Source organism: Antennarius striatus, chromosome 10 (assembly GCF_040054535.1).
Source record: "Antennarius striatus isolate MH-2024 chromosome 10, ASM4005453v1, whole genome shotgun sequence".
NCBI classification, from domain to species: Eukaryota; Metazoa; Chordata; class Actinopteri; order Lophiiformes; family Antennariidae; genus Antennarius; species Antennarius striatus.
The window spans coordinates 10,355,125-10,367,366 of record NC_090785.1 but is presented as its reverse complement, the minus strand read 5'-3'; the positions used below and the strand labels follow the sequence as shown (position 1 = coordinate 10,367,366).

Sequence of the window (12,242 nt, the reverse complement as noted above, 5' to 3'; positions counted from 1 at the left end):
CCCACCTACGCACACACTGATGTCACTTGATTACCCAAGAACAATGTCTTGAGGGGAAGCAGAATTTCTTGGAAAAGTGTAACTGCGTTTCACACCTACACACCAGAACTATTTAAAAAAAAACAATTCCAGTGACCTTTACATCCTCTGTGTGATCTTGATCAATCAACAGCTTGACATTAAAGGCCTCCTGGTGACACTTAACTTATAATTACCTTTGACACATTAAACTGCACGCTTTCTCTACTAGTAGCTACTGTAAATCTGTATTGTGTTGTACTACAGACATTAGTATTTGACATATCCTGGACTTTTAACACCTTTGGGTAAACAGTCAAATAACTGAAGCCTGATAAACAATACTAAAACAGAGGCAGGGTGGAAACAGGAACAATGCAAGGAATTTCCCCCAGTTTCCTTCCGAGTCCCCCTCAGTATCAGCATATCTGAGATAGAATCATCACAGGAAACACCAACAATGCTGCACTCTAGAGGCATAAAATGATAAGAGACTTATCAAATCAAGAAGATATTTGTGTACACACATTACTATAAACCAAATGATTTTAATTCCAAAAACATTTTCAGTGTAAAAAAATAATAATGAGGTCTCTGTCCACCATGATGAGGTACACTGCTTTTTGTAACTTAGGGTTAAACAGCTCTCTCGTAGTTTTTATCGTACCTATACAATATGTCTGTGTAGGTTCTGTTATCCAGGTCATGGTTATCCAAAGCTGTTTAAATCAATCCACTTGACTTCAGTTCAGCACTGAAGAAGCCTCTTGGATGAGAGGTGAACATCTTCAAGAAACTTTCTTAAAGTCCAGTGGATTGATTCAAACAGCTTTGGATACCTAAACAATAGCATTGAAGTGTATGGAAAACTTTTCTGTGATACAATAGAAATTAACTTTGTAACTAAATATTACTAGTCACTATGCCAAACTCTTAATATTTTGGCAAAAAGGTTAAAAAAGGAACGAGTCTCATGGCTACATTGGAGTGACACGACATGAATTTGTCACAAAATTAAAAACTGAATCAAGCAAACAGAGAAATCAAGATGACGACTGTAAGAACCATCAATGAAGTATTGTCTGCACATTTGATATTTGTATAGTATTGAGATACTGTTGTGTAAAAAGTTAGTCATATCAGATTAAAAAAACAATGAAGAGCATTTATCAAATTCGAATTAAATTAGGGTACTGTGCAGAGGCACGATGAGACACATCCAAGTCATAGGTTCGAAGTCATAGGTTGAACTAAAATGTGTCGTTCGTCAGATGGAGAGATACTACTCTAGCTCATGTCCTTATATCAGCTCACAGCAATCAAGTTATTTTACAGTTAAGATGTCAAGATTTACATTAGTAAATCCAAAGATTAACATAAGCATGTTTTATCCATGAAAAGTTCCTTAACTCAGCCAATGGGAATAACATTGTGAGATTCTGCCACAGTGAACATATTGTGCCAAATACACATTGTAGACGAAGTGTCAGTAGAAGCAGCACGCTGAAGACCCTCTGTGTTCTTCCTGGTCAGAGCACATCGTTGGTGCTGTGTGTGATCATGTGCCTGCGCAGATTGCTGGGGTTGTTGAAGCTGGCGCTGCACTGATTGCAGGTGTACGGCTTCTCTCCAGAGTGAGTCCTAAGGTGGATCTTAAGGCTACCGTTCTGTGTGAAGCGTTTCCCACACTGCGTGCATGCATATGGCTTCTCCCCGGTGTGAATGCGCATGTGAATGGTCAGTGTGGTCCTGTTGACAAAAGGCTTCCCACAAAAGGAACAAGGAATAGGCGTCTCCCCAGTGTGAGTTGCTCGATGTACGATCAGCTCTTCGCGGGTGAGGAAGCACTTCCCGCAGAAGCTACAGTCCAGGGATTTGTTGCAGGTGTAAGGGAAGACATTCTGCTGTTGGGAGAACTGGCTGACATGACTGGGGTACTCCACGTGATCGTCAGCTCCTACTGTTGGTGTTTCAGTGTTCAGGGCTGTTGAAACCATCTGAATGGAATGATTTCTTTCCAGTTGACCATTTCTTCCCAGCCCAACAGTGTTATCTTGCATCCCTCTCATCGGCGCTGTGTCACTGGCACCAGCGGTGAAATTGAGCAGACAGTCATTGGTTGCGTTGTTATCAGGAGACAGGGAGCTGAAAGCTTGGAGCTCCGAGGCAGTGAAGAGGGTGTCGCTTGTCTCCTGCAGCGTCCCATCTCCTGCTCCATGAACACTCACGATCCTCAGCTCATTGTGATCACCCGTCAGGGAGGAAGACTGCAAAGTCTGAGTTCCTGTGTCAACACCACAATCAGTTCTGATGTTTCCAACATCGTCCTGACCTAAAAGACAAACCACAAAGTGATGTCATAAATGTCAGACAATCCATATTACACATCAAGTTTGAGTGAAAAAAAAAATCACACTACAAGAAATATTTGGTACAGAGCAGCTAAAAGCACCATCAGCAAACCCAGATTGTCAGACGCTGACTAAAAGCTAAAACAACAAGTGCATTGATGTCTGACCAACCACTTATGTGTCATAAATTGACTCATACCATTCATCTTGCTTTACTATGCTCTGCCCAGCAATAAAACAGTCTGAAAGCCTACTTATTGTTTTCCACAATCCATGATTCAACACAAGGAAGCTGCAAGTTAGTATAATGAGATGTGTATCTATAACACCACAAAATATGCAGTTTGGGTAGTTTATTATTAAAATGATTACATCGTACTTCTCATGCTGCATGTCATTTATGTGTACAGTGATCAATCTCCTGATGAGTAAACCAACAATTTACAAATATTATGGCCAGTTCATACCTGCCTAAATTTTGTCATGCAAAGTCAGCAGCTTTTGCTGTTACGTAGAAGAAACTGCTGTCTAATCAATGATCGTAATTAATCAATTGACCTATTTGTCTACTTTGAGCAATACACAGAATTCCTGTCAGCCCTCGAGGGTTTGCTAACTGACAGTCAGGTATTACATAGTTAACCAGAACTATGAACTCATGTTTCTTGGCTTCATGCCACACCAATCACACAACAGCTTACAACTGTGTTTGTCTCAAGTATGTTGGTAAGACTTTGAAGGAATTCAGTAGAAGAAAATGAGAGAAATATTAACCAGCATTGAAGTTATTACTATCATGACAATCATTCTTAAATAGTCTGTAGTGAGAAACATGTCGCCTTCACTGCGAGGGTATTCTTGCAGAGAAGTAACTAATTTCTTCAAAAGGCAAGACAACCATTTCAAGGTGGATAACAGCAAAACCAATAAGTTGAAGAAGGGACAAAAAAAAAAAAAGGGAAAAAGTGATTTTGACCTTTGGTGCAAGATCACAAGTTTATCAACTGATAAAACCTGAAGAGGCTACAAATTTAAAGATAAGGATGCAAAACACAACATCTACACAATCTCTACAGTTTCAATGTGGATCAAAGTAGAAGTAGGATTATTTTCAACCAATTCATGTCTGATCAGGTGTGATCTACAGTGTTACTGTCCTCTGTTCTTAAGTAATGGTGCTGAATCACAACCAGAAGCAAATATTAAAATACCTTTATACATAAAATGTCATCACATCTCTGAAAATTAGACTCTTCCATCCTTTAATTTTCCATAAATGTTCATACTTAGTAGGATCACAGGGGAAAGGCCTGAATCCCAGCTGATGCTAGGAGGTGGAGTACATTCTGCACAAGAAGCTGGTTTGTCACAGGGCCAACACACTACAAACAACTCTTCAAATTCAATCATTCATATTCAAAACCCACTGTCGCAGGGTGCTAGAACCTATCCCAGCTAACTGGGAGCATGAGGTAGGGGACACTCCAGGTACGATACCAGTGCACCGTGGTGCCACATGTAGACACAGAACCTGGAGAGAACCCACACAGACATGGGAAGAACGTGCAAACTCCATACAGTGTGGGGGTCGAGCAAGGAATCCTCTTGCTGTGCAGCGACAGCGCTACCCACTGCGCCACTGTGCCTATTCACATTCACGTCTTTGGAAAACTTAGTAGCCTACTCCGGTAGTAAACGCCACACAGAAAGGACACAGGTCTGAATTTGATCAAATACTATCCCCACCCCCATAGAAATTTGTGTGTCATAGTTAATGTCATAGTTAAGACATCATGTTTAGGAGAATGAGATGGACAGATTTACAGAGGTATATGATCAGAAAACACAATTTTAAAATAACAGCTACGAACCTACAATGGGTCCACATCCACCAACCTCATCTTCATCTTTGATGAGAATGACATCTGGAGTCTCCACTTCAGCACACTAATAAATAAAAATTAAATTCAATCAGCAGACAAAGGCATTAATGAAACAACATACATTATTTGAACTTTGATTACCTTCACTTGAGTGGCAGGGGCAGATGACTTGTTCTCTGGTTGCAGGGTAATAGAAGACCTTTCAGCAGCAGCCTTTTGAGCCGCTGATGGCCGAATGACAACTTAAAAGAAGAAAAAACATTAATTTCAAGATCACGGATGGCGACGAATGAGCAGGAGGTGAGGTTATATCAACAGCACCAGAACAGCACCAGAATTGTGAATTAAACGATCAAAACACAAATAAGAAAGTTGATTGTAATTTTATTAACTCAGTAGCTAGACAATAAATGTAAATACTCAGGATCACCAGATCTACAAGATGTTTTTAAAACTCTAGATCAGCCTTTGACTTGTAGATCTACGTGAGAGTGTTGTAATTTTTGTCAAAGGGTTATCAATGAAGTATGAAGAAATTATATATTAATTTCTGCTATCCTATTATTTATTTTAAATTTAAAAAAAATCCGCATCTCTGGAAATCAAACATTAAAGTGTACTTAACTATAATAATCGGTACACATGACGCATGCATCACGTGATACTAAGCAGCAGCAATTTAATAGCAAATACTTGTCGACTTTACTTTATAGCAGCTGGTAGTTTACATGAGAGTTACCTTGTGACTTAGCCCGTGTTTTGGGAGTATTTGCCCTGAAAGGGGAGAAGCGGCTGACCGGCCGGTTGCTCCTGGTCTGCAGCCTGAGCGAGAAGAGCTCACTCCTCGTCACCTTCATCCTCATCCTCAGGGCTTCGTTTTCCCGCAGGCTCTGGGATAAATGCAAGCGGAGCGACGATGAGCTCTCCGAGAACAGTTGGCTAATTTCAGCTACCGCCGCTTTCACCAGCACGTCCATTATTGACAAAAGCTGGGACTCCAGGTTCAAAGTACTCGGTGACATGTCTGTCGACATGTTTTAATCCGGTAGTGCCAGAAAATTACAGTTATGTAGGGAAAAAGCACGGCACGACTATCAGGTTAGCTTACAGGAGCAGCTACACAATGGCCTTCCCTGGAGAGTGACGCGGTTTACCGTAACTCCTGGAGAAAAGGAGCAGGCTCGGTCTGGGGTGACGTCATTTCCTCTGCCGAGCTGGTGTTGCAGGGGGTGGATGGGGCCCCACAGGGTCTGGCCCTACCGAATGGGATTGGCATCTAAAATCCTGTCCAGTCACTTGCTGTAGGGTGTAATGGTGTGCTGCTATCAAATTATTTTAGTTGTAGAAAAAAAAAATCTAAATTAGATTAGCTACTTCTGGATAAATATTCAGATGATGAATGCTTAGGAGATCATAGTAGATTCATGGGAAAGAATATGCTTTTATATTTTAGTAACAATTTATCTATATTGATTTTCCCAGCACAGACCACAGGACCCTGTGCAGTCATTTTAATAGTTTTTTCGCTCCCTTAAGACATTTTGATGTACAGATATTTTTTGACATTTGACATTGATTGATGTGTAGTTGTTTTGTATAGAGTCATGTCACGATAACTACAGTACTAACTATCTATAAGAAAAGTTATAAAATTATAAAATTGTCATTTCAACATTTTATAACATATAATGATAAAATAATTAATAATAATTATTCTGAAAATTTGGCGTAATATCTGATGAAACCAAAGACCTCCGGGAGGAAGTGAGTTTTTAGGTAGGATTGCTATTGTAACACCTGTCAGCAGAGCTTGAGATAAGCAAAAAGTTCTAGCCTGAAAAACATGACAACAATGAGAGATGGCAGCTGGATCAAGCGAGATTTTGAGCACTGACAGGCAAAGACATTAGATTTAAATATTTTTTTTAGGCATTTCAGTTTTGGTCATTAAAACACAATTGTTTGATTAGGAGTTGTTCTTTTTTGTAGCATACTAGGATTTTACTGAATTAGGATATATGCATAAATGTTGGACATATATTTTGATCCTTTGTAGCCTCTAGTGTGACTAGTTATTATCACTATTGATTACTAGTTTTAGTATTGATAATTTATTCCAAACAAAATGGTGTCTCAATTGAGAGACTTCTACTCATTATGCTATCCCAGCAAATTCACCCTCCATTACACCTTTATCATCACTGATTTCATTCAGCTTGACTGAGCATCATTTCAACACTTCAACACAAACTTTGTTGTTGCAGAGTAAACTGTTAAGGTCCCTTTATTAATTTTCTGTAAAGACAAAGCTAAAGGGAGAACTGGATTTCAGCCTCATGTGCACAAAACAAACATCTACACAACACACCAGTGAATGGAAAAGAACACTTTTAACACTGCCAGCATTAGGGTTAGGGTTAGAGTGAATCTGATTTCCTCTTTACTGTTCCAGTGGTCGCTTTTTCTTCTTGATGGTAGTATTTTCTAGGACTCTGCTTCAACTACAACCCCTCCTTCCCCTGCCTCACACGTGTTTGATGCATGTTCTTCCATTGTAGTTCCTTCTGTCTCTGTAACATCATCTTGTCCCTCCTTTTGGTGCTTCGTTGTCCCTTCCTTAGACTCACCCTCATCTTTTTTTGATGGTTCCTCTCCTGCTCCATCACCTTCTGTGGCTCCTTCTTTATTACTAGCCTTTTCTTTCTCCTCCTTCTGTTTTTCCCTCCTCTCGTTGTCTATTTTGGACAGGCCGTGGCAGAGGGCCTGGACATATGTGAACACACACATGGGGTCGGGATTGTTACCCATCATGAGCATGTCGTCCACTTCCAGCAGAGGGTAGCAGTCAATCAGAGACCTACCATAGGGTGAGGTGGGAGGGGAAGGAAAGGAGAGAACATAGTAAAGGGACATATAAAGAAGAGAGACAGAATGCAGACACCACCTAATTCTTGGAACGGTCACTGTAAAAACATGAATAAATCTTTTACTGGTGAATAGCATGGAAAAATAAGTCTAGCACAGCCAACTATCCTCCCTTTAAGGAATGTGAAACTCAAATTCTCAAAAGTTGGACTGCTTTAGTCTCTTCCCACTATTGAAGGAATTATCTGTCCTCATAGCTGCTGCATTTCCCTCGATGCGTATCAAATGCATCGACAATACATGTGACAATAGGTTATTTTGTTAATGATCCAACTACTATTTTTAATTGATACAAAACAATTATTTTCAGGGCTAATAAAGAGAGAAAATAATTAAACTGTGGATAAGAAGGCAAAATGGTCCATACTCTGCAGATTCGAAAGCCAATGTTAAGTTTTTTCTCCTGTCTTTTGGATCCAAGGAGTTATAGTCAAAAGCTTCGGGAAAGAAACGATGGATCAGAGCACAAAAGGCGAGCCCGTCGCACCAGGACGATGAGAAGTTCTCTATGTTGATGCCCTAAAAAGACAAAGGGCAGGGAGATGTCAACTGCAAGATAGATGGATACACTAAATATTTATTTTTAAGTCCTCTGGTCTAATCCCTAGATGAAACATCTGGAAATATGTTCCCCATGTTGAAGAGCCTGAACTAACTTCATAGTTGCGAGTCTTGTTGTGACACCAATGAAGAATCTTCTGTTTGATTGACGCTCCTGTGGCTGCAGCTGCAGCTGACTTCTGAATCTTGAAGTTGCGGGGAACTGCTGTCCTAAAAATGTGACAGCATTAAAAAGTTTTAATTTGAGAAAATGAAAATCGAAGTGTATTTGAGGTGCTTGGTGTCACGCACTGACTTACTCCGGTGCCCCTTGTTGGAACTTTGCAATGAGTTCATTTTTTGCAGACGCTCTAATGGATCGTGCAGATGTTTTTGGTCGAGAGACTGAAGAGGAGGGAGGTCCGCTTTTTCGTTTGGGCTTCCCTTGTGTTTCTGGCTCCTTGATCTTTTCTTTTCCTTTTGTTTCAGCATCCACTTCCTTGACATGTTTTTCCTTCTCTGCCCTTTTACACACGGCTTTTTCCTTTTCTTCCTTGTTGCTCTTCTCTTTCTCATCTTTTCTTTCCTTCATCTCCACGTCTTTTGCAGTTGCTTCCACCTGACCGCCTTTCTTGGTTTCCTCCTTCTGTCCCTCATCTTTTAGCCCACTTGTGTCTGTAGAGTTCTTCACTGCAGTGGAGTCTTTATTATTTCCAGCCTCTTCACTTTCACCTACAGCACCCTCTGAGGCTTGGGGCCTGCCTGTGTTATCCTTCTCCCTTCCTTGCAGTAGTTTTGACTCTTCCTCCCCCACCTCCTTTAGCCCATGGCCTTCTGCTGTCTCCCCTGCTGGAGGCTCTGTCCCCTCATCTTTATGCTCTCCCAAGTCTGACTCATCTGTCTGAAAGCAGTCAGGAGTAGTGTATCAAGTTAATTTGCAAAGACAATCTGAAAAACAAGCTGCACAGCATTTTATTTATTTGTTTGTTTGTTTGTTTGTTTGTTTATTTAAACAGAAGAGAGGTTGTGATGCAAATTTGGAAATGGAACACTTGGTATTATACTGTAAGGAAGTGCATTAAAAACTTGACATTGAGAGCCCAGAGGATTAAGATCATACACTAAAATTAGTGCTCACAGTTTACTCCAGAGCTATCATAGTCTAAACTTAAGAGCAATAAAGTAATGTGATACCTGAAACTGTCCTCAAGGATTTAATGAGTATCTCAATTATTTGAATACAAGCTGAGATGTTGAACTCCAGGATGGAAAGTATTCCTTATTCATTTTAATGACACATGAACTTAAATAAAATATTAAAATATTAAAACTCAAATCACTTAGCGCATTTATTTTTAAATATTATACAAAGCGCTTTCTCTACCATCAGGGTTTTTAATTATTCAAAGTCGGAATGCGCAACTTTTCATTTAATGTCAGTATATCTAGTAAAATCCTGGTACTATTGGCTCCACCAGGTCAAGCCTAAGAAGAAACAGGAAATCTTGTGCATTCACACAAGCATTGCTTTGCGTGACTTGGTTGGTTTGTGTTCTGTTCTTCATTCAGGAGTAATAACAGGTGCAGCCTCTCGTGTCCCTCTGCTCAAACACTACACCTGCTGTAGTCATAAATACCTTTACTTTTTTCATGGATCATAACATCACTCCCTTTGAGTTTTACAAACTTAAAAGCTTTTCAAATAATAAAGAAAAGCTGAGTACATGTAAAAACTCCTACCTGGTTGTCATTATTATTGGTGTCACTCTGACCAGTTGTCTCTGTTGACCCAGATGTCTCTTGGCTGAGCGTTTCTCCATCCATGATTTCCACAAATGTCTTTTCTACACTTAGAGGTTAAATCAGGGTCCTTTTTTAATTAATATGCCAGGATGTCCTCTATCTTGAACAGTTCATTCAGTCAAAACAAAGTGCTCTACTAATGAACCCTGGGTATTATCTCTCTCGCTATGCTTCTGATTTGACTTTGTCTCTCCTTTCTCCCGCTCTCCACCACTACTACCCTATGTTTGAGAAGTGTGTGTGTGATTGTTCCTGGATCTCCATTTAACCCTGTTCACCCAACACCCCCACCCTCTTCTTTGTGAGGATTCCTATTCCTCTTTATCTGACCTTTTGAACAACACAGGAGCCTGAAATAGAGTTGCAGAAACATACACACAGTCCAACGGCCCAGACAGCTGCATCTGCTGTGGAAACCATCACTGCACACACACACACACACACACGCACACACACACACACACACACACACACACACACACACACACACACACACACACACACACACACACACACACACACACACACACACACACACACACACACACACACACACAGTGTCACTTTCTTTTCTATCCTATTCCATCCCCTAGGGGAGTCTGGTTCCATCTCATGTGGTTCTGCTGTGGTGTTTTGGGTTTTGGCGGGGGGTAATCATACACTAACTTTATTGAGAACAATGACTTAGGCATTATTTGGTCTGTCCTCAGAGTGGTGGATCCTCGGCAATTGGTGACCTCTGTGTGCTTCATGGGCTGGAGGTGACTCGCTCTACTGGATGGATCAGCGTGCTTTTGTCATACATTTATTATTGTTATTGTTACTGTCATTGTTATTATTATTGTGTTGTTAATCTGTACATGCGATATCTATTGCTTCGTCTGTCCGCTCCTGGAAGAGGGGTCCCACCTCTGCAGTCTTTCTGAGGTTTCTCCCATCCATTTTTTTTCCCTGTTAAAAGGGTTTTGGGGTGAGCTGTTCCTTTTCCAATTTGAGGGTCATACTGCTCGCAGTGCACAAAGGTCAGAGGGATATCGTCCATGTGCAGATTCTAAAGCCCTTTGAGACATTTTTGTGAATCTGGGCTATATATGAATACATAAACTTGAAACTTATCCTCATTTTAAATGCTGTTATTTAGCCATGTATCTAAATCTTTGATCTTAGTAAGGAAAATATATGAAGCTGCCAGCATTCCTCTCTTCTTCTGGGCAGCTTTAAATCATCATAAACAGTCACTATAAAGTAATTTGTTTAAGTAATGTTACACATACAGAATGTACAAAAGCTTTTTCAAGGTATTTGCCGCTGTGTTGTCTGAGCTGCCAAATAGAAATATTATCCATATTATCTATGAGATTGTATATTCTATATTCTCTTATAATATTTAAATGGCATATACAGATATTCTTACATACAGTTAAACAAAAAAAGTCAGATTTTCAAGTTTACATAATTTTAAGTGGACAAAGTACGTACTCATTCAACACAAAGCAGATGGTTTTAAAAATAAATATCTATCTTTATTCCCACTCTGTCTTTCATTATCTACCACACCCCTCCCCACCTCTCCCCTCCTCTGCCTTACTTGTAGACTGTTTATGTGTGTGTGTGTGTGTGTGTGTGTGTGTGTGTGTGTGTGTGTGTGTGTGTGTGTGTGTGTGTGTGTGTGTGTGAGTGTGTGTGTGTGTGTGTGTGTGTGTGTGTGTGTGTGTGTGTGTGTGTGTGTGTGTGTGTGTGTGTGTGTGTGTGTGTGTGTGTGTGTGTGTGTGTGTGTGTGTACAACAGAAGCTGCCTTGGATGCCTTTCCTCCTAATTTGTTCTGGTGAATCATGCTGGCTGTGGTCTTCTATCTCCTGGACTAAAGTGACTGCATTCTGGTATGTGGTAATTGTTTTCACCGCCCCAGATTATCAGTTTACAAGGCAGAAAGTTCTGTAAGCAACATAACTTCAAATCAGATCAAGTAACTTTGAAGTATCTATTTTTCTTTAGTCTGACTTCTGTCTGAGCAGAAATAGCACCATTTATTATCACATTCTCTATCATTTGCTGTAATAAACACTTATTTCTACTTCATTCATCTCTCCTGATTTAAATGTGAGCACAGGTGGACCATCGCTGAGCTTTCGTGCCAGGCAATCCTCCTCTATAACCTTACATACATTCAACTCCAGAACACATCTCCCTACAACACCCTGCAGCGAGGCCAATGACCCTTGCATGCCCCATGTTTTGCTCTTTTCTCAAAAGAAGAGCCAAAAGTTTGAACACTCCAGTCTGTGGGAAACTTACCAAGTTGATCCCTGATGCTCTTAGCATTCCATATCCTTGCTGGATTGACCAATGGCACGATGTTATCATTTCTAACTCCAGTACGAACTGAGAGCTTGCAGGATTTAACTGGATTTATTTAAATCCTGGCCCATAATGGGAGCTCTTCAAGTCATTTCAGAGGTTGGGAGGTGATTTTTCTGAAAATAGCTGAAAAATAAGTAAAGGAAAACATAGGGGTGCAGAAGGTTGGTGTGTAACATAAGATAGAAGAAACCAAGTTGTCACAAATATTGTATCTCAATACTTACACACAAGTCCATGTCATATTACCAACAGGCCACATGATAGCGCCAAATGCCCAAAGAACAAAGACATTATGTATTTCATTTCGCTGCTGTTTTGTTGGTGGCACCAGATGAATAGCTGATACAGCTGCAGTTACAAT

The 12,242-nt window shown here is 40.3% G+C and overlaps 2 protein-coding genes across 2 annotated transcripts; both read right to left on the bottom strand.

Moving 5' to 3' along the window:
- Positions 1-74: 74 nt before the first annotated feature.
- LOC137602834 (zinc finger protein ZFMSA12A-like) lies at positions 75-5,376 on the bottom strand. Its single transcript, XM_068325894.1, has 4 exons — positions 4,992-5,376; positions 4,394-4,494; positions 4,241-4,316; positions 75-2,350 (listed from the first exon to the last, which is right to left on the bottom strand). Exons 1-4 carry the CDS (start codon positions 5,284-5,286, stop codon positions 1,548-1,550), a joined length of 1,275 nt encoding a protein of 424 aa, XP_068181995.1. The 5' UTR covers positions 5,287-5,376; the 3' UTR covers positions 75-1,547.
- Positions 5,377-6,518: 1,142 nt separating this feature from the next.
- Positions 6,519-9,773, bottom strand: smtnl1 (smoothelin-like 1). The gene is made up of 5 exons (XM_068326066.1): positions 9,458-9,773; positions 8,038-8,618; positions 7,834-7,948; positions 7,545-7,696; positions 6,519-7,109 (listed from the first exon to the last, which is right to left on the bottom strand). Exons 1-5 carry the CDS (start codon positions 9,539-9,541, stop codon positions 6,737-6,739), a joined length of 1,305 nt encoding a protein of 434 aa, XP_068182167.1. The 5' UTR covers positions 9,542-9,773; the 3' UTR covers positions 6,519-6,736.
- Between the last annotated feature and the right edge of the window lie 2,469 nt (positions 9,774-12,242).

Bases quoted from the DNA above. Each gene is read 5' to 3' on its own strand.
- LOC137602834 (XM_068325894.1), bottom strand. From the start codon at position 5,286: ATGTCGACAGACATGTCACCGAGTACTTTGAACCTGGAGTCCCAGCTT. The intron at 4,495-4,991 runs GTAACTCTCATG...TCTTCTTTTAAG, and splicing joins AACACGGGCTAAGTCACAAG to TTGTCATTCGGCCATCAGCG. The intron at 4,317-4,393 runs GTAATCAAAGTT...TTTATTTATTAG, and splicing joins CCCCTGCCACTCAAGTGAAG to TGTGCTGAAGTGGAGACTCC.
- smtnl1 (XM_068326066.1), bottom strand. From the start codon at position 9,541: ATGGATGGAGAAACGCTCAGCCAAGAGACATCTGGGTCAACAGAGACA. The intron at 7,949-8,037 runs GTAAGTCAGTGC...TCACATTTTTAG, and splicing joins TTCCAACAAGGGGCACCGGA to GACAGCAGTTCCCCGCAACT. The intron at 7,697-7,833 runs GTTAGTTCAGGC...TTGTCTTTTTAG, and splicing joins ACAAGACTCGCAACTATGAA to GGCATCAACATAGAGAACTT.